The sequence below is a fragment of the Protopterus annectens genome, chromosome 16.part0, assembly GCF_019279795.1.
Source record: "Protopterus annectens isolate FY-2018-M chromosome 16.part0, PAN1.0, whole genome shotgun sequence".
Lineage (NCBI taxonomy): Eukaryota > Metazoa > Chordata > Ceratodontiformes > Protopteridae > Protopterus > Protopterus annectens.
Genome location: NC_056750.1, coordinates 747,462,426 through 747,485,904, shown reverse-complemented (window position 1 = coordinate 747,485,904; position 23,479 = coordinate 747,462,426). Strand labels below are relative to the sequence as shown.

The window sequence follows — 23,479 nt, the reverse complement described above, 5'->3', positions numbered from 1 at the left end:
GAGCGAATGAGATGGATCCAGGAGGAGTGTGCAAAAAGAGATTTACAGCAGGGGTGGGCACTTCCAAAGCCAGCAAGATTAACACCACAACAAGAAATAGGCAGCGTGGGTGGGGAACTAACTGCAGAGATTCAGAGACACAATATTTACTGACTCCAAGACACACAATATTTACTCACTCAAATCTTAAATAAGTGCAGAAAATATACTTAAATCAGCTTGTGTCCAGTTGATATATGCAGACAAGTCTCAGTAGCCAGCAACTCTATTTAAAATGATTACTAGAAATGTAACCAACACAGATTTTAATGCTAGCAGAAACCCCCAAGCTAATTAACACTAACAAAAGAATTTCAAGCAATCTAACAACTTTCAGTGACCTCAGATGGCTAACTGCAGAGATTCAAAGACACAATATTTACTGAATCCAAGACACACAATATTTACTCACTCAAATCTTAAATAACTGCAGAAAATATACTTAAGTCAGCTTGTGTCCAGTTGATATATGCAGACAAGTCTCAGTAGCCAGCAACTCAATTTAAAATGATTACTACAAATGTAACCAACACAGATTTTAATGCTAGCAGAAACCCCCAAGCTAATTAACACAAAGGAATTTCAAGCAGTCTAACAACTTTCACTGAGCTCAGATGGCTAACTGCAGAAATTCAGAGACACAATATTTACTGAATCCAAGACACACAATATTTACTCACTCAAATCTTAAATAAGTGCAGAAAATATACTTAAATCAGCTTGTGTCCAGTTGATATATGCAGACAAGTCTCAGTAGCCAGCAACTTGATTTAAAATGATTTAAGTTGTATAGTTTTCAGGATATGAAATTTTGTTTGTGAAAGTTTGGAAAAATAAAGTTGGGGTTTATGTGCATTATAATATTGCAGTATTTATGGAAAAGACTATGAATGCACTATCAACACTGGAAATAATAGTTCTTACTGATGACATTGCTATTTATATACTTTTAAGAGCTTTTATTGTTCACAAGAAATTTACATTTGTTTATCTTATGCTTTTTGAGTTTATTTTTCAGAAAATACTCTGGAATGCAAGATGTGCGTAGGCTGCTAGAGGTGTGACATTTTGCTCTAGATAGGTGTTAAAGTATGTCAGTAGACCTTTAAGCTCACTGAAATAAAGGAAGGGGGGGTTCTCTTTCTTTCACTAAGAAAGTACAGTCCTGGAAACAAGTATAGTACAAAAGTAGATGTTCAAATAGATCACTGTTGCAGTATACTAAACTATATGGGTATTGCTCTCTGCAAATGGCTACCTTTGCAAAGGTAAGGGCAAATTCCACATTCTTCAACTGTAAGGAGGTTGAGCAGAGCCTCACAAAAAGGATAGTTGATGAAAAGCTTCAGAGCATTGTTTTTTTTGTTCAAGAGAGATGCAAGAGACCTGAAGAACAATGCTAAGAAACAAACCAAACAGTAACTATAGTATATACAGAAAAAGTGTAGACATATCCACATTCCTGGAACACCAAAACATACACACAAGAAAGGGAGTCTTGAGGGAGGGGAGAATATTGCAATAGTGATTTATTAAGACACATACTGTCATGGTAAATTTACTTAAATAACTGTAAGACGTACTATTATTGAAAGTTTTCTTACATAACTGCACTATGTCCAGACAAAGATCACAGAGAAGGTAGTCAAAGCAATATGGGTATATTATCAAAGCTTCAAGAAGAAAAATAGGGGAAAAGGGGGGTGGAATAAACTAAGACTCCAATTGCCTCTGAAGAATAGTCTTAGCAAAGCCTTTTCTGGACCTGGAAAAGGAACTCAGTTCATAGAGCTTTGCACATGTGTGTACAAATGCCCATATTGCTGCCTCTTGAATACTTCTAGGGTTCACCTCTTTGCAAAAAGCCATAGAAGAAGCCAAGACTCTTGTGGAATGGGATGTAACCCTCCAGGGAAGTGTCTTATTATTAATGCGAGTATAATAAAAGGTAACGGCATGAGTCAATGATATGGAAATGGCTTGTTTTAACACGGGTTGTCCTTTCCATCTTGCCTTCATTTTAGAGGACAGATCTGGTTTTATCTAGGTAGCATCTGAGATGCCTGTGAATATCTAGTGTGTGAAGCAGCTGTTCTCCATTTTTCTTAGTTTTAGGAAAGAAAACTGTGAGATTAATAGTCTGTCTTAAAATAAACTTTGAAACCACTTTAGACATAAAAATCCTAGCAGATGTCAAGGCAATAATTAAAACAGTTATCCAAGATAAGAACCTTAATTCAGCCAAATGAGCTGGTTCAAACGGTGGCAAACTAAGCTTTTCATCACAAAGTTCAAACAACAAGGAGGAGCCACCTGCTTCCTGCGTGGAGTACCTCTTTCAGAAACGGTTTAATTTGAGCACTATTAGAAAGGGGGATCCAAGGGCAGACAAGCAGAAATGGCTGACAAATGCACCTTGACAAAGGAGCCATTAGACAGTATTTAACACAAATAATCAAGAACCAGAAGCAACCTGGCCGGAAGTGAATCCTCATTCTTTGAATGGTGCCAATTACACAGTCTTTTCCACTTGCACATATATGATTTTATACTAGCAAGTTTTCTTACCTCCTTTAGTACCCGCTGCATATCTCCTGAAAAAAAATGTGCCTAAAAGATATTAAAATCCTATGACTGAGGCCGGTAGTTGAAGAGTTTCTAGATAGTGGTGTACTGAACTCTACCTGTCTTGTGTGAGTAAATCCATTTTGTGGGGAAGCTTGTGGTAATTGCCCTTGGCCAGACTGAAAAGAATGGAGAACTGTTGCTTGTCCAAAAGTGGGTCAGCACTACAATGTTTAGAGAGTCCTTCCAGATCTTCAGAAGAATCCTGGATATCAAGAGAATGAGAGGAAAGGCATACAGACACATTCTCACCCATGAGAATAAGAAAGCATCCATCTTCCAGGTCTGTTTGCAAGAAGTCATGGAGCAGAAGTTTTTGATGTTTCTTCTGATTTTGAGGCAAACAGATCTACTTGAGGTGTTCCCCAGAGTCAGATCAATTCTTGGAAGACACCAGGATGACGTTTTCATTCATGGGAGTCTGCCATGGTCCTGCTCAGCTTAGATGCAATGGAGTTTTGCTCTGGTAGAATGTATGAAGTCTGAAGAGACAGATTGAACTGAGTTGCTACCTCTCAGGCTATCACAGCAGGTCTGCAAAGAGGATAAGATCTTCCCCTTTACTACAAATGGACAGATGCAGCTCCTAAATGCTTTATTCCATGCATGGGTCCGGTATGATCCCAGTCATTCTCATTAGGGGTAATATTTAATTATAAACCATGGGATGGTAAGGCCAATCTATAACCAAATGAAATAGGTTATTTCAAGCAGAAAGAGCTAGCCGATGATGATCCTTGTTTTTGTACCATGGCACTGTGATTTTGTCTGGGGACCAGAGATGATTCAAGACCTTGAAATTACTGATAACTGCCAACATCTTTTTGACATTTATCTGTCTACAGGATCCCCAGAGCTTGCATTTTTACCCCTTTTGTAACAGCTCCTCATACAAGGTATGAAGCATCTGTGGAAACTCAGAGGAGTTGGGGGGGGTTCAAGAGAGGGAGAATGGAAAACCTGGACTGAAAGCTATCTGGTCTGTTCATCACTTAGAACTGGGATCTAAAAGGATAAAGCATGTAGCTACGGAGTCCAGACTGATCTGATGTACTATTGTACTGTCATGTGTAATCTGGCCTGGGAAAGCACTGATGCCATGTATCCCAGTATCCTGGAAAGCTCCCTTGCAGATGTATGGCTGAGACTGGAGAAATTCAGGAAGTTACTGCAGGAATATGTATACTATGAGTGAAGAAAGGCTCTTTCCAAGGCCGAGTCCAACAGTTATCCCAGGAAAATCTGTTTGCTCTTTTTAATTATTAATTTGAGGACCTTACTTTGTTGTGGATTTGTTCATGTCCATGTTGCTTCAGTAACAGGTTATTTTGATACTGGATTCCATGAATGTTTATATCAATGCACATGGCTTCATTAATTGCACACTTCTGTGATTTGCTGATGGCATTATTAAACCTAAAGCGATCAAAGATGGATGGGCCAGTGTCAAGCAAAATTTGGCTCATGGTGGAGAGTAGAAAAATATGGTAATTCTGATTTAATGCAAAATAGTGCAAGATTGTAAACTATGGTGGAGCAAATACTGAAAAATCATACATGCTCTATGGAGTTGTCATAATGGGCACACAGAAACTGAAGGGGGTGGAAAATATGGATGCGTTAGCATAATTCAATGTTGAATGTGTTAAATGCTGCATTTGCAAAGTAAACTACACAGGTACGAAGTGTACTGCTACTTTAAGGAACTATTGAAACTCTTGAAACATGAAGGTCATCTTCTTACTTGACAAGATACTTGAAAGGCTGCCACTTGAGTACTGACTGCAATGCTAAGAGTTATAATAAGAAAAGAAAGACTAATATGTAGAGAATTTGCAGATGTACACAACTAGCTCTTAGAAATGTAAAAAAGTGTACATTCTATTGACGTTATTTCAATGAATGCAAATTCAGACAATACATTAACTTAAAAAATGTAAAAAAAAAATAAATTGCAGATGTGCTAATGGAATGCAGGTTAATATAAAACAATAATAATTTAAGATGACTGAATGGGAAAAAGAACATTAACTGAGTCGCTGCCAAGATAATTTCAGGAAAATACATTTACTTTATAATGTAAAGCACCATCAGTCTTACCGTAGCCCTAATTCATCCTCAGTACGCCAGACAAAATCTCCAAACTTTTCATAGTGTGAATTGTAATGGTGCTGGACACGATATAACATGGGAGGTGAAATGTCCATTAATAAATTGTAAGCTGTTTGCTGCTCTTTTCCACTTGTGTAGCCGTTGTACAAATTATATATTCTATCTGCTATTTCTGCAAAGGGTAAAGAGATACAATTTTAATGTTCAAGCCAAATATCAGTAAAGGTAAGAAGCCATGTTATATTTTCAAAGATTCATATACGGCTTGAATTTTAATGCATTTCACTTATATTTGTGGTTACATGAAAGAGGAGTCATCTGATATCTTCAAAACAACATAGCATCATTCAAATTCAAATGCATACTACAGAGGGATAAAAATATTGTTTAACAGGTAGCTACAATGACCACACTTATAAAAAAATATTTTCTTGCACACTAAAAAAAGCAGTATGTGATACGTTTGAATTCAATGTAATGCTCAGATATTTTATATTCCTCTTGGGAGTTAATCCAAAATCCTGCAATATTTATTCAATGTTTATTTGAATTTGACACTAATTTCATGATCATTTTCAGGTTCAACACAGGTTCAAAAATACATATATATATATATATATATATATATATATATATATATATATATACACACACATACACACACACACACAGACAGAGCCGATAACAGTAATAGAAAAAATACAAATTATAGCATCAACAACTTTACTTTAGTGTAGTAATTACATACCTGTTGCAGAACAAACAATATTAACCTTGCATAGTAATTACACAGAGAAAGTCTGAAGGAAAGAAAAATATCAACAAATCTGGATTTACATAGAGATGCAGTCACAAACGGCCAGCATTCAGGTGAAAAAGGAAAAAAGAAGACAAACAAGACTAAATCAAGCAATTAAAATGGCAATTGTGATTTTATTCTCCATACCGCTCCATATCGGTTTCGGCAAAACAGCCTTCATCAGTGGAATACTGCCGTATGTGCAGAGCTCTTCTACCTTTACATAGAGATGCCCTTACCCTAAGGAAAGGGTTAGTTTATTAGACATAGAATATATGTATAATATGTATAGTATATGCAGTTTAAGAAGCAAGAATGTTTCAAGTGAAAAGAGTGAGATAACTGCCTTGATGTGGGATACATAGTGGGCACTATAGGCCCTTTTAGGTAATTCATCCATACTTGAACCGTTTGCAGACTGCATCTTTGTTAAGGAACTGTTTAAGATCATGATTAGATCATAGTCAAAAGATTAAGATCATAATTTGAGACTCCCTCAAAAAATGAAAAGATATTAACACTACTATACTCCCAAGTTCACACAGTGTCTCATTTACTGGAAACATGTTGATTACCTATCCATAATAGATGTGCTGCTAACAAAAATAATTAGCATTTTATTACAAAGCTCTCAAGTTATAAAGCTAGTAAACTTAGGCTGTATGGAAAGATTTTGTCACCAAGTCCAGATATAAATGTGCATAAATATTAACAGTTTCATAAGTTATTTGTATTCATTTTTCTCGAAGTTATTCAATATGTTCATTTGCCTGCTTTGTTCTCCTTAGTTTAAAGCTTGTATTCCAGTATGTAATAGGCTATAAACTTATTGTTATTATTTATTTTAATTAACTACAATAAAGAATATTTCTTGGTTATCATTTAAAATTGTATTTATAGATACATTTAGTGCTGCTAACAGATTACCTACCCACAGGAAGGTAAAAACAAGGTTTAATATATATTGTAAATTCCATCAAAGAGAAAGACAAATAAATGTTTTCAATTCTTGCTCTGATTTTACATTCATTTTAACAGTCTATACCTGCTTTAGCTAATGTCTTTAAGCCAATATTAATGATTCCACTACATAGTTCTACTGCATTTTTCTTCTTTAAGTGGCCTGTTTTTATTAAGCTCTGGTTTCATTCTTATGTACTGAGTGTGTGATAAGCTAGTTCAGGCCTTTCCCTTGCATTGGGGAAATTCCATGCCTGTCATCTCAGAGCTGGGGGTCTAAGAATTCCAATGTTGCTGTTTGTTGTGATCTTTTAAATTACTGTTGCATTATAATAGTTAAACAGAAAAGCCAGAAGTAGTAGCTGGATTAAACCTACTCAAAGTAATGCAGGCTGCAAATCACCACACAGTTGTAGAATGCAGAATCCACTTTAACTTCAGACCAAAACAAATCCAAGGATGAGCGCTTTCATCGAGAAAGATCTAGACTTCATCAGACAATTTACCCCACATAGTTACTTCCTTCTTATACAGTTCAAACAGGAAGTTCCACCTAGTTATAAACTAATCAATTATGCCATTAAAAGCACAATATTTACAGTCACTGAATTTAAAAAGCAGACAAAATATACAAACTGAAAAAGTTCATGGAACACACCACCCTAAAAACACTATATATAAGCACTGCTTCATAAAATGACAATGTCCAATAAATATTTAAATATGTTGAATGTGTTAAAACAATAAATATGTGCAATTAAATACTGAAAACTAGATATAGTAGAAAATGTTGAGAAATAAATACACTTAACATAATAAATACTGAACATGTGAATTATTTAAAATGTTAAAATGTATAATGGAGAAATATATATATTATTTTTTTTTATCTTTCCAGTGCCTTTAGTTTTAAAATTGGGCTAATGGAAATATGCTCATTCAGGCTTGGCCAGTTCCCAATATTCAAACATAATTGCCAGTATAATTCTCTTTTCTCAAGTAAAAGCGACCATGCACCATAGGTTCATAGGTAGGTACTAGGCTAATGGCCCTAGGGCCTATATAAGCCTAGCCAAAAATGTACCCTGGCTTTCGCCACCCAAGAAAATTATTTTCCTGTGCCCCTGTCGAGCAGAGCCACAGAAGTGATCCCTGGGGTGAATTTCCTATTTCCCATCCAATCATCATGATTTTTCTTGAAGAATGCTAATGAGGAGCTCTGTTTGACATAGATAGGTAGTCTGTTCCAGAGTATGGGAAGTCTCTGGGACAGGAATCTATCCCTCCAGCATGTTCTGTTTATTGTGGTGACAAGGTTTAGGTCCCTAGGGTGTGTAGCTCGGAGGGATTGGGATTTTTTTAAGTGGAGCATGTCCAACAGCTCTGGGTTTGACATAGCTTTGTAAGTTAGGCAGAGATCGCCTCTGAGTAGGCGATATGCGACGGAGTAAAGCTGGAGTTTTTTGACACGGTCTGCATAGGGCATCTGTTTGAGGCCAGTAATCCTCTTTGTGAGGTATTTCTGTAGCCTTTCCAGTTGTTGTACATGCCTTGTGAGGTACATAGCAAAAGGGGCCTTGTACTCTATAATGGGTCGAATGAGTAATGAGTAGAAGGGAACAATAACTTCTTTTTTTCTGGATGAGAAACCTTTTGTGATGAGGTGAGCTATGTAGAAGAATTTCCTGACCACTGTGGCGATGTGATTATCAAAGGAGAGACTACCTCTCCTCCACCACCACCCCTCATGTTGGTACTGATATAATAACTGTCTATAATAAAAAATTGGAACTTATGGTCATTATACTCCAAAACATGTTTGCTAAGAGAATTTGTAAATTTTTTATTCCTTATGTCATATAGGTGTTCGTATATGCAATTTTTTAAACTTTCTATCAGTCTTGTCTATGTAAAAGCAAGAACATGTGGTACACATGGCACAGTAAATCACCTTCTTCAAGTTACAGTTGTATTTCTTATTTCGATATTATTGATGTCAAAAATATTGCCTTTTTTAATGTAACTGCAATAGTTACATCTGCCACATTTGTTCATAGATCCTGACCTGTGGTTTGCGTAAGAGTTACTGCTCTCAAATATGTTTTTCATATTCTTGCCTTTCCTATATACTATAATAGGTTGTGGTCCTATTAGTGGTCTGATGTTCTTGTCCTGTCTCAAAATAGACCATTTTTTGTTAAGATGTTTCTTACTATGTAACTATCTTGAGTGAATACAGTGATGAAAGAAGTCTTATAATCATTCTTACTTGCAACATTGTCAGTTTCTTGATTACCGGTGGAAGGACCACGGTCAGTCATATTACAAGAAAATAAAGGTGCATAAAACCCACGCTCTCTCTTGTTAACCACCTCAATCATTATATCACTAATGAACTTACAAGGATAGCCTCTTTTTTGAAACCTATTTTTCAAGTTGTCACATTCATCTAAAACTTCATCAGTACCAGATACCATATGGGCTGCACGCACAAACTGTCCCTTAACAATTGCTTTCTTTTGTTTGACTGCGTGTGCTAAAAAAATGCAGTAGTGAGTTTGAATACATGCTTTTCTTAAAGATTTTTGAAACAAACCTCTTATTTTCACAATCCTTTTCCAGAAAGATGTCTAAAAAGGTAATTTTGTCAAGGTCTCTGATATAGGTGAACTTTACAAATTCTGTGGTGGTTCCAATATAGTTTATAAAATCATCAAAAGCATCAAAAGGTCCATCCCACAGAACAAACATATCATCCAAAAACCTGGTGTAAAACTTGATGTGCTCAAAATAACATGAAGAAAAAAGAAATTTCTTCTCCCATTGCCTAACTACACTACTTGCATATAAACCACCACATGCAGACCCCATAGCCACCCCTTCTTGTTGTAAGTAAATTTCTTTGTTAAACAAAATGAAGTTGTTTTTAAGGACAAGTTCTATCACAGTTGTGAAAAGACCAAGATCTGGAAGTGTGAGATGTCTTTTTCATATAAGAAATCTGTAAACCACTCCAAACCAATTGTCTGAGGTATGACTGAATAAAGGTCCTTAATATCGACAGTAATGAATATCATTGCTGGAGCCTTCCTGTGTCCTGACAGAGTGCTCTTCAAACTATCTGGAGATATACAGAGCTGAGTATATTTTTCTAGCACTTCAGAGTTGTGTACTGGTAATTGTTGTTTGACTAATTTTATATCATTGCTGGCTGACTTCAGAGTTGTGGACTGTTATAATTTAATTGCATTTTTTAAACTGTTTGGTCTAACATTGCTAAATACTCAAGTGTGCTAGCTTGCACGGCATTTGAATTGTTTTTACTGCTGTTTTAGCTACTTTTCTGTATATATATATATATATATATATATATATATATATATATATATATATATATATATATATATAAAGAAAAATACCTTTCCTGTAACTAGTGTAGTCCAGATTCAGATGTGCTGCATCCAGGACTGTATGTAAGCTTCTGAGCTCCCCCCCCCCAAGCTTTCTGTATTGGAGGGAAGCATTCTAGCTTAACAGTGGGAGTGGTAAGCACTAGGTAACCTATCTACCACATAAGGAGTGGCTCTGGCCCAGAAATTGTAGTTATTGGCTGTTTGCGCAGTTTTTCTATCTCTCTCTCAACTTTTTGATTTAAAAGCTTGCACTTGTTTCTCCCCTTTCCTGTAACTAGTTTAGTCCAGATACAGCTTCTTAGTTTTAGCACTTGAATTTGCTTATTCATAATCGGCACTTGTTCAGAACTTGTAAGCACTAAATAACCTACTAATTACTACAGCATTCAACTTTCCTCATTACCTTGAGGAAAACAGTTTTGGTACTTACTTTCCTCACTTGCTTAGAAAAAAACAGCTCTTGTACTCACTTTTCTCACTTATCTAGAGGAAAATAGTTTTTTATTCAGGCATGTCCAAGGGTCAGCTCCCAGTGTTCTCTCCTGTCTATCTGAAGAATCAGGGCATCTTGGGGCAATGTAGAAATTGCCTCATGTACACAGACAACCCTCTCCTCCTACCACCCAACACTACAACCTGTGAGAGATGCACTTATCTAACCAAACTGGAGGTAAATCTTTCTCCAATCAAGACTGAACTTGACAGTCAAGAGGAGAAGGTAAACACTTGCACCACACCACACTCATCCCATAGTCTCACTAAATGTACACCACCAAAATCCACACATAGAAACACAAAAACATTTGAGGAGGCTCTGAATAATAATCTGCTCAAGCAACAGAGACCTCCAAAGCAGAAATGCAAGCAACCTCCACCCCCCAACACAACCCAAATAACACATAGCCCACAGACTCAGTGTGCCACTCAACCACAGCCAATAAGGCAAAACAGCATACCCAACACACTAGTCATAGGTGACTCTATAGTCAGGCACAATGATGTCCCACTCACCAGGCTAAACAAGGAGAAGTTTACTGTCAGCTGCCTGTTGGGTGCCAGGATCCGCCACATAACCCATGCACTCAGGTCACTTAACAACAAGTACAAATATGACTCTGTCATTGTCCATGTTGGTGTGAATGACCTGAGACATACCTCCCTGGACTACATGAAAAGAGACATGGAAGAGCTCTCAGATCTTGTAGCCCAGGCAGGTATGACCGTAGCCCATCACCCAGAATGATGCCGCAGTACAAGGACAAAATGATTGACTTCAACAATTGGCTAAGCTTCTGGTGCCATTCTAAATGGTTTCAATATCTGTCTGCCTGGGATGACATGGTCGACAGACCACGATGTTTTGCCAGAGATGGCCTGCACCTGTCACCCCTGGGATTCCGGATACTGGCTAAGGTTCTTGCCGCCCCTATAGTGCCTTTTTTAGGCAAGGTTCAAATGACAAATTCAGTACCGTAACAGGAAGAAGCAAGCAAAAACTGAGGGTGATTACTCAATGGTAGAAGTCTAAATCTCAAAATGCACTCACTCGAGGCACTCCTTAAAATGGAGAACTTCGATATCTGTGCAGTGAATGAGACCTGGTTCAAGGCTCCAGAGAGCATCCCTGCCCTACCAAGCTATAACTCATACCACACTTTTTGGCTATGTAACCTGGACCGGAAGACCAAAGGTGGAGGTGTGTCCATATTCATTAAGGACATCCATACCTCCAGGCTAGTTGCTCAGCATAATGCAGCCGAGGTTATCCAAGTGCAACTAACTCTGGGCAAAACTGCAATCCAAATTGTAGCTTGCTACAGATCCCCCACCATGCCCCAGGATTCCCACTCCTCTTTTCTTGATGTACTGGAAAATATTAGGGTTCAACCAAACACCCTAATAATGGGCAATTTCAACTACCCCACCATTAACTGGGAAAACTACTCATGTACCAACTCCTTTGCTCAATGCTTTCTGGAATTCATAAACTCCAATGCCCTGGATCAACTTATCCACACCCCCACCAGGGGCAACAATATCCTAGATCTAGCCATTATCAATATGAGTGACCGGTTTTCCACACCTGAAGTCAACGCCTCATTGGTCTGATCCGACCATAAGCTAATAATCCTAGATATCCACATCCTTCCCCACCCCCCATTAAGGAAACCATGGTAAAAAATTTCTCCAAAGCCAACTTCATGCTTCTTAAGACAGAAGTGGTGAACTTCATGACACCCATGCAGATGGACAATACAGTTACAACTACTGAATCCTACACAATTGCACTTTATAAGCACTTACATGAATGCATGGATCGGGACCTGTTATTAAAGCTGTTAAAAAGGTACAAATCTTTAGAAATTGAAAATCATTACTTTTTAAGATGTATTGAGCTCGGTGTGGTTCCTAAGGGCCTACATTTCTTCAAATGTCCCAATGGCATCAATTTAGGACACCCGATGTTCAGTTCATTGATTAACTTTTTCAATGAGGCAGGAATTCGTTTTTTAAAGTTATTGATTGATAATAATGCTCACAAGATGTCCTTATTAACAAAAGACATTAAGGAAGCCGAGGGTTTTATTAAGAACCGGCTTTCTGTTGAACAATTTAAATCAGTTTTCGAACTTCATGTTGATGAAGTTACGAATAGGAAACGGTCAAAACTAGACCGGGACATAGCCGTTTATGATAATAAGACTGCTTACAATCATTTTGCACCTAATTTCCGTAATTCTACGGCTCAACAGTCAAGGTCTAACTTTGCTAACCAGTCTAAAAACATTGCTTTTTCATCGTCTAAGCGTTTTCATGATAATGCTGACAATGTTCTCACATTTTCTAACAGTAGTACTAACTATGATGTGTCTTTTCCACCTCTTGCACCAGCTACTGTTTCCTCAGGTTTTGGTATTTCTTCTGACAAAGTACAAGACAGTAATACTACTGTTACTGTCAATAAACAACTTGATAACTTTGTTAATAAACCTGTGGATCTTGGGGCTACCAGTGGGACTAATAACGATAGGTGTGTGACTGCACCAACTGACGGTCCTTTAAAGAAGAACTGTTCGAACAACTTTGGTAGAAGCACTGTGCTTACTAGAAGCAGGACTTTATGACTTTGGCATTATTAATTTGACTGATTTTTCATTTACTACTGTGGAGATGACTTTGTTAAAATATGGGTTTAATTTCATTCCTAGTCAGAGAGCTGACTATTAAGAAATTCAAATTTCTTTAGTGATTGATGTTTTGATCCTTCAAAACACATTATTTTTACTTTAGATGTTAACAATAGTTCTCAGATTTCTTTAGTCTGCAGGTTTTAATTTTTCTTATTTAACAATACATATTATAGGCAGAGATGTGGAGTTGCTATGGGGTCCCCAGTGGGCCAAGCTTTTTATAATTTGGTTATGGCTTGGTTTTAGCTTTTTTTCGCAGGATTTTTGATGATTTAATTTTTGTTTTTAATATTTTTTTTTTTTTTTCGATTTTTTTGGAGGTACATGGAAGCAGGGGACTTTGGGAAATTTTTTGTGGCACATTCTGTTATTTCTCAAATTTACTGGTTCAACAACTTGATTAACTACTACATATTTACATGTTGGTGGGATTACATACACAATTGTTTTACATTGACAAATGTTTTCATAGTAAAATACATAGGAAAACCATATAACTACATTCTAAATATTCATCAAAATATATTAATAAAAAATATATTATTAAAAATAAATAGAGCTAGCCTTATAAGAGCTAGAAGTCACATCATTGTCTATGATGTTCAACACATTGTTGTCACAACATTTGTTCATTTTACTGTGTGATGAGAAGTTTTATAGAAGTTTTTAATGGGAGATTTGGATTTCCATTTGTGATTTTGAATGCGACAAAGGGCACAAATATAAAAATAAAACAAAATAAATTATTAAAAGTAAAAAATATAATAATGTAGTTATTCTTCTGACATGAGTTCAATGAGATGAGTTTTCAGACTGTTTCAGATCAAACGATTTTAAGTTTAAAGATCGAAACCAAATTCAAAAAAAATTATTAAGGTAGTTGGTTCAAAATTAAATTTGTTGTTTTAAAAAAAATTACATTAAATAAAAAAATAAAAGAGACATCTAGTACTTAGAGTAGAGGTTCCTATTATTTAGTGTTCCTATTATTAGTAAGGTATGTAATATTTGTAATGTTTATTTTTGAATTTTTTTGTATCAATTTTGCATGATCTCATCAATGTTTTAGGTGTGCCAATTTTGTTTTATGTTAGGTTAGTGTTACTTGTAGTTGTATATATTGCTTTGCTTTGTGTTCGTATGCCAACTTTTATATGACTATGAAACAAAGAAGCTTGGGAATAAAGAAAAATTTATATTTCGCTTTTAGACAAAATTTTTTTAATAATGCTTTATATAAGCATTCAACATCTTGTAAAAACTTTAAGAAATTCATGTTCACTGTTTTGGAAACTTGTAGACATGATGGGAGAGCTGGGGACTTTAGGAATTATGTTGAGCAACGAGAAACTCTATGGCAGGGTAGACTGCATTCTGACATCCCACCAGGATTAATGAAGCAGTTAACTTAAAAATGTTTTTAAAACATCGTGAAATTAAATTGATTGTTTGATGTATTTAAATCTTTTGTATGTTCATGTTCATTGTTTTCTGATGCTATTTTTTGGTAAGTGCATGGATTGTGCTATCCCAAACAGAACCAAGATGCTATCCTCCAAAAAAGGAAGACAATCTGGTGGTCCCCTGCCATAAACAAACTGTACAACAGAAGGAAGAAACTGTTGCAAAAGAGAGTAAAATCCCATGAGTGGAGGAGCTCTCTGGTCAGCCTCAGTAAGAAGCTGCGATCCCTGATAAAATCCTCCAAAGCTAGTTATGAAAACAAAATCACCTCTGATTCTAAAGACAACCACAAAGCATTCTATAGCTATGTCAAGAATCTCAGTGGCAACACTCAGATCTGCTCTGAATTACAGCACAATGGCACTAAATATACAGACCCAACTGATATTGCCAACATCCTGGCAGATAGGTTCAGTGCTAACTTTAGCCCCCTCTCATCCCCTAAAGAGCCCATCTCTATACTGGAAGAATGCAAAGTTCCTGTAATCATGGCTGCACAGGTAAAAACCACACTCTCCAAAGCCAAGAACACAGCATCCATGGGACCAGACAACATTCCAGGCTGCGTTCTACATGAACTACAGAATGATATGGCACCCCACCTAAGTACCATGTTCAATCATAGCCTCACCTCAGGCTTTGTGCCTGCTGAATGGCGCACAGTGACGGTTATCCCACTCCACAAGGGGGGAGCCACCACGGACCCCGGGAACTACCACCCCATTAGCCTGATGAGCCTGATCTGCAAGGCCATGGAATGTATCATCATGGGACTTATAAACAAAGACATTGGTAATCTCAAAACTCTGAAGCCCACCCAGTTCGGGTTTGTATAAGACAGATCATGTCTCTTAAACCAGATAGACGTCTTTGAAGCAGTCACCAAAGCCGTAGACAAGGGTAAGGTGGTTCACACAGCCTACCTAGATCTTGCCAAGGCTTTCAACACCATTCCTCACTTTGGAATTATAGATAAACTCACTAAACTAGGTATAAATCCCTATGTCACAAGATGAGTTGCCAACTGGCTCACTGACAGAACCCACACTGAGAAAGTAGCAGATTCCAAATCTGACTTCAGACCAGTGACAAGTTGAGTACCACAGGGTTCAGTCGTGGGTCTTCTCCTGTTTGGTATCTACTTCTCCAAAGTACAGGCTAACACAGAAGGTTCTTGGCTAATGAAGTTCGCAGATGACTGCAAACTAGGAGTCCTAATCGAAATGCCTAACGATGTGGACATCCTACAAAAGGGCCTCACTGAGACAGATGCCTGGTGTCAAAGCCATGGCCTCAAGTTCAATGCCAAAAAGTGCATTGTCATCACCTTTGGTAAAAACTCTGTACCCATGAACTACAACATACGCGGTAGTATTCTTAACACCGAAAGTGTGATAAGAGAACCTGGGACACAGGTGGACAGTAGTCTCTCCTTTGATAATCATGTCGCCACAGTAGTCAGGAAATCCTTCTACATTGCACACCTCATCACAAAAGGTTTCTCATCCAGAAAAAAAGACGTCATTGTTCCCCTCTACTCATCACTCATTAGACACATTATAGAGTACAATGCCCCTTTTGGTATGTACCTCGCAAGACATCTACAACTAGAAAGGCCGCTGAAATACCTCAAAGAGAGGATTACCAGCCCCAAACAGATGCCCTACGCAGACCGTCTCAAAAAACTCCAGCTTTACTCTGTCGCATATCGCCTACTCAGAGGTGATCTCTGCCCAACATACAAAGCTATGTCAAACCCAGAGCCGTTGGACATGCTCCACTTAAAGAAATCCCAATCCCTCCCAGCTACATGCTATATGGACTTAAACCTTGTCATCACAATAAACAGAACATGCCGGAGGGATAGATTCCTGTCCCAGAGACTTCCCATACTCTGGAATAAACTACCTATCTATATCAAACAAAGCTCCTCATTAGCACTCTTCAAGAAAAATCTTGATGATTGGATGGAAAATAGGAAATTCACCCCAGGGATCACCTCTGTGGCTCTGCTCGACAGTGGCACAGGAAAATAATTTTCTTGGGTAGCAAAAGCCAGGGTACCTTTTTGGCTGGGCTTGTACAGGCCCCAGGGCTGATAGCCTAGTACCTACCTATGAACAAAAGTGTCCTTGAAAGGTATTTCATCTATAGCTTGTAAGAAGCTCCATGAATCCTTGCAGATATGTGTCTCACTCAATATGTGCTCTTTTAACTTATTGTCCAGATATCTTGCAAGGGGGTGGGTAATGGACCCCTTGGAGTCTACTATGGTTCACATGGGTGGTTGGCAAAGATTTTTATGCAATTTTGGCAGTCCAAACATGACTGATATTTTAGGGCAGGGAACAGAGAGAAAATTAAGCACATCAATAGAAATTGAACCCTCTATAAATAAATCTTGGAGTTCATTCCTTATATGCTGGTAAGAAGTGTTCAATTCATTAATGGATGATCTTAAATATGCTTTTCCTTCTAGAATACAAAGCATTTTCTTGTTATAGTCCTCATAGTCCTTCAAAACAACACCTCCACCTTTATCAGTTTCATAATTCTAATATTTTGTGAAAAGATTTTTATTTCGTCCATTACCTTTTTCTCATTTATGTCAGAGATCCTACTAGAAAGCTTAGAGTTACGTATATCGAACTCACACGTTCGCAAAAAGTTGGACAATGGGATGAAGTGGGGGGTTATATGTACTAGAGATGGCTAAAAGGTTGACAAAGGAACCAGGTGCAGAGTTTTTAAAAAGAATATTCAAGTTCAGCTTTCGTGTATACATTCTTAAATCCATAAGAGTATTCAAAACATCTAGGGGCTGTGGGGGTACAAAGGTGAATCCTTTGGCATACAAATCACAGTGTTCAGAATTAACAGCAGTGCTGGAAAAATTGTGCACATTAAAGTCACTTAAAGTGTTGGTAACTATGTGGCAGGGTGGGAGTAAATGGTCCATGTCATCACCTAAATTGTTTGGTGGTGAATGCAACAAGTTAGTTAAAGCCACATTTACATCCTGTTGTTCCAGGACTGGTGCCTCTTCACCCCTCTGTTCACCATCCCTCCCCTGTTCCAATGGTTGTTCCTATTTATCTGGGCCATATCCCAATTGTTGTCCCCCTGGGACCTTTGTTCTTCAGACGCTCTGAGCATCTCATGGGGGGGAAACTCTTCCGTGTCTAAAAAAACCTGACCAGCGTTACTAGTTGAAGGATTATCAGTACCAATAACATTTCTGTTACTGTTTCCAGGATTCCAATTAGAATTAGTATATTTTTTGCCCCATTCCTGGGAAGGGGGAGGTCCAGGATATGCCAGGCCATTATTATAGTCATTTCTGTCCCTATTCAGTTTCTTAGTTTTACGAAGTTTAATAGAACTTACTAGATGCTCCATACTCTTAAAAATTCTCACATGCTCAAATTTGTGTTGTTTATAATGCAAATGTTCACAAATCCTTTTATCAATATCAGAAACAGAAGCAGATAATTCATTAATTAAAACATCCTTATATTCTACTATCAAACGCATATATTTTATGCCATGTCTATCAAATAAAGCAACTAGCTTTTTAAATAGTTCAGAATTTACTGTAACCCATTAGGGTAGTGCCACATTCTTAAACCTTTTGACACTATATTGTCCTTAATACATTCTCTACAATAAGCATTGTCAAGCTGAAGTCGCTTCATTTTAGAAAGTTTGTAATCAAACTGATCAAAAAAGAGATGGTAAATCATTGTTACCAGTGTCCATGGTGATTCTCTCAGCTTCACCAAAGGAAAAAGTTTCTGCAAGGCAGTCTTTTAATGCTAGAACTGTGCCTGCAGATGAATTAATGTTCACAGACTGATTAATGCGTTGTCCACAAGGTATAGATGCATTAATACTGTCCTCTCCATTAGAAACATTCAAAAAATGTCCATTAGAAGGTTGTTGAGAGTTATTTGAAAGAGAAACATCACTTAAAACATGCTGCAGGCTTGTGAAAGCCATTACAGCCCCACCAGCTGCCTGCTGCTGATGATGCATGATGATGTCAGAAGGGGGTGTGTTCAACAAGGAATCCACTTTAAGTGACAGCGATTGTACTACTGAACTCAAGGCAAGTAAAGTTTGTTGTAGACTCTACAAATCAGTGTTCTGGGTAGAAAGTGGGCTCGATGAATCTCTGCTAGCTTCACTGGCCATCGCAAAGTCAAAAAAGTCACAAAGCACAAACTGAAGCAGATAAACACAAAAGCCAGAAGAAGTAGCTGGACTGAACCCACTCAAAGTAATGCAGGCTGCAAATCACCACACAGTTGTAGAATGCAGAATCCACTTTATTAATTATAGACCAAAAAAAAAAATCCAAGGACGAGTGCTTTGTCCAGAAAGATCTAGACTTCAGACAATTTACCCCACATAGTTACTTTCTTCTTATACAGTTCAAACAGGAAGTTCCACCCAGTTATAAACTAATCAGTTATGTCACTAACAGCACAATATTTACAGTCACTGAATTTAAAAAGCAGACAAAATATACAAACTAAAAAAGTTCATGGAACACACCACCCTAAAAACACAATATATATATATATATATATATATATATATATATATATATATATATGCACTGCTTCATAAAATTACAAGGTTATTTTATTTATTTTACATTTGTTAACCGGGGGTGTCTGACTGAGCCGAAAAGGCCCTTTTTCAGCAGAGGCCCGGGGAGAAAAGCTCCACAAAGAAAAATTACAGACACAATGTACAATAAATATTTAAATATGTCAAAGTGGATTCCTTGTTGAACACATTCCCTTCTGACATCATCATGAGCAGCAGGCAGCTGGTGGGGCTGTAATGGCTTCCACAAGCCTGCAGCATGTTTTAAGTGATGTTTCTCTTTCAAATAACTCTCAACAACCTTCTAATAGGGTTACCACCTGTCCCACTTTGCGAGGGGACAGTCCCTCTTTGGGCAGCTCTGTTTTCTTTAGTAGTTGCATAAAACAGTTATTTTTTATCTGAAATGCCTAAATGTGATATGAAATAGAATAAGCAACTCAAATGCTACAAGAATAAGCTTTTATTTTGGGAAAAAGGTGAAGTTCTATATTTTGTCCTGCAAAATCTGACATTTCTACAAAAAATGTCCCACTTTGGATATTTGAAAAGGTGGCAACCTTACCTTCTAATAGACATTTTTTGAATGTTTCTAATGGAGAGGACAGTATTAATGCATCTATACCTTGTGGACAACGCATTAATCAGTCTGTGAACATTAATTCATTGGCAGGCACAGTTCTAGCATTAAAAGACTACCTTGCAGAAACTTTTTCCTTTGGTGCAGATGAGAGAATCACCATGGACAGTGGTAACAATGATTTACCATCTCTTTTTGATCAGTTTGATTACAAACTTTCTAAAATTAAACGACTTCAGCTTGACAATGCTTATTTTAGAGAATGTATTAAGCACAATATAGTGCCAAAAGGTTTCAGAATGTGGTGCTACCCTAATGGGTTACCGTACAATTCTGAACTATTTAAAGAGCTAGTTGCTTTATTTGATAGACATGGCATAGAATATATGCGTTTAATAGTAGAATATAATGATGTTTTAATTAATGAATTATCTGCTTCTGTTTATGATATTGATAAAAGGATTTGTGAACATTTGCATTATGAACAACAAATTTGAGCATTTGAGAATTTTTAAGAGTATGGAGCATCTAGTAAGTTCTATTAAACTTCGTAAAACTAAGAAACTGAATAGGGACAGAAATGACTATAGTAATAGCTTGGCATATCCTAGACCTCCCCCTTCCCAGGAATGGGGCAAAAAATATACTAATTCTAATGGGAATCATGGAAACAGTAATGACAATGTTATTGGTACTGATAATTCTTCAACTAGTTACGCTGGTCAGGTTTTTTTAGACACAGAAGAGTTTCCCCCACTGAAATGCTCAAGAGCGTCTGAGGAAAAAAGGTCCCCAGGGGAACGACAATTGGGATATGGCCTCGATAAACAGAAACAACCATTGGAACAGGGGAGGGATGGTGAACAGAGGGGGGAAGAGGTACCAGTCCTGGAACAACAGGATGTAAATGTGACTTTAACTAACTTGTTGCATTCACCACCAAACAATTTAGGTGATGATATGGACCATTTACTCCCACCCTGCCACATAGTTACCAGCACTTTAGGTGACTTTAATGTGTACAATTTTTCCAGCATTGCTGTTAATTCTGAACACTGTGATTTGTTTGCCAAAAGATTCACCTTTGTACCCCCACAGCCCCTAGATGTTTCGAATACTCTTATGGATTTACGAATGTATACACAAAAGCTGAACTTGAATATTCTTTTTAAAAACTCTGCACCTGGTTCCTTTGCCAACCTTTTAGCCATCTCTAGTGCATATAACCCCCCACTTCATCCCATTGTCCACCTTTTTGAGAACATGTGAGAGTTCGATATAAGTAATGCTAAGCTTTCTCGTAGGAACTCTGACATGAATGAGAAAAAGGTAATGGACGAAATAAAAATCTTTTCACAAAATATTAGAATTATGAAACCTGATAAAGGTGGAGGTGTTGTCTTGATGGACTATGAGGACTATAACAAGAAAATGCTTTGTATTCTAGAAGGAAAAGCATATTTAAGATCATCCATTAATGAATTGAACACTTCTTACCAGCATATAAGGAATGAACTCCACGATTTATTTATAGAGGGTTAAATTTCTATTGATGTGCTTAATTTTCTCTCTGTTCCCTGCCCTAAAATATCAGTCATGTTTGGGCTGCCGAAATTGCATAAAACTTTTAGCCATCCACCCATGCGACCCATAGTAGACTGCAAGGGGTCCATTCCCCACCACTTGCAAGATATCTGGACAATAAGTTAAAAGAACACATATTGAGTGAGACACATCTGCAAGGATTCATGGAGCTTCTTACAAGCTATAGATGAGATACCTTTCAAGGACACTTTTATTTTTATTACTATCAATATTAAGGACCTTTATTCAGTCATACCTCACACAATTGGTTTGGAGTGGTTTACAGATTTCATATATGAAAAGGATATCTCACACTTCCACATCTTGGTCTTTTTACAACTGATGGAAATTGTCCTTAAAAACAACTTCATTTTGTTTAACAAAGAAATTTACTTACAACAAGAAGGGGTGGCTATGGGGTCTGCATGTGGTGGTTTATATGCAAATATTGTAGTTAGGCAATAGGAGAAGAAATTTCTTTTTTCTTCTTGTTATTTTGAGCACATCAAATTTTACACCAGGTTTTTGGATGACATGTTTGTTCTGTGGGATGGACCTGTTGATGCTTTTGATGATTTTATAAACTATATTGGAACCACCACAGAATTTTTAAAGTTCACCTATACCAGAGACCTTGACAAAATTACCTTTTTAGACATCTTTCTGGAAAAGGATTGTGAAAATAAGAGGTTTGTTTAAAAAATCTTTAGGAAAAGCACATATTCAAACTCACTACTGCATTTTTCTAGCACACACCCAGTCAAACTAAAGAAAGCAATAGTTAAGGGACAGTTTGTGCGTGCAGCCCATATGGTATCTGGTACTGATGAAGTTTTAGATGAATGTGACAACTTGAAAAATATGTTTCAAAAGGTTCATTGGTGATATAATGGCTGAGGTGGTTAAAAAGAGAGAGCGTGAGTTTTATGTACCTTTACTTTCTTGTAATATGACTGACAGTGGTCCTTCCACCAGTAATCAAGAAACTGACAATGTTGCAAGTAAGAATGATTATAAGACTTCTTTCGTCATTGTATTCACTCAAGATAGTTACATATTAAGAAACATCTTAACAAAAAATTGGTCTATTTTGAGACATGACAAGAACATCAAACCACTAAATAAGACCACAACCTATTATGGTATATAGGAAAGGCAAGTATATGAAAAACATATTTGAGAGCAGTAACTCTTACCCAAACCACAGGTCAAGTTCTATGAACAAATGTGGTAGATGTAACTATTGCAGTTACATTAAAGAAGGCAATATTTTTGACATCTATAATATCGAAATCAGAATCAATTAGAAATACAACTGTAACTCGGAGAAAGTGATTTACTGTGCCATGTGTACCACCTGTTCTTGCTTTTACATAGGCAAGGCTGATAGAAAGTTAAAAAAATCACATATACGAACACCTATATGACATAAGGAATAAAAAAGAACCAAATTCTCTTAGCAAACATGTTTTGGAGTAGAATGACCATAAGTTCCAATTTTTTATTATAGACAATATCAGTACCAACATGAGGGGTGGTGCATTGTCATTATTATTTGAAAAAAGAGAATTATACTGGCAATTACGTTTGAATGCTGGGAACTGGCCAGGCCTGAATGAACATATTTCCATTAGCCCAATTTTAAAAGTAAAGGCACTGGAAAGATAAAAAATTATATATATATTTCTCCATTTTGCATTTTAACATTTTAAATAATTCACATGTTCAGTATTTATTATGTTAAGTGCATTTATTTCTCTTAACATTTTCTACTATATCTAGTTTTTAGTATTTAATTACACATTTATTGTTTTAACACATTCAACATATTTAAATATTTATTGTACATTGTCATTTTATGAAGCAGTGCTTATATATAGTGTGTTTTTAGGGTGGTGTGTTCCATGAACTTTTTTCAGTTTGTATATTTGGTCTGCTTTTTAAATTCAATGACTAAATATTGTGTTTTTAATGACATAATTGATAAGTTTGTAACTGGGTGGAACTTCCTGTTTGAACTGTATAAGAAGAAAGTAACTATGTGGGGTAAATTATCTGATGAAGTCTAGATCTTTCTGGACGAAAGTGCTCATCCTTG

General features: G+C 36.9%; 1 protein-coding gene across 4 annotated transcripts in view; it reads right to left on the bottom strand.

Annotated features, from left to right (window-relative positions):
* Positions 1-23,479, bottom strand: part of ASTN2 (astrotactin 2) — a 7,150,955-nt gene that overhangs the window by 172,718 nt on the left and 6,954,758 nt on the right. For all 4 annotated transcript variants that reach the window (XM_044057931.1, XM_044057932.1, XM_044057933.1 and 1 more), the window contains one exon: positions 4,765-4,948. In XM_044057931.1, coding sequence (XP_043913866.1) covers positions 4,765-4,948 — 184 coding nt within the window. The remainder of the gene's footprint in view (positions 1-4,764; positions 4,949-23,479) is intronic.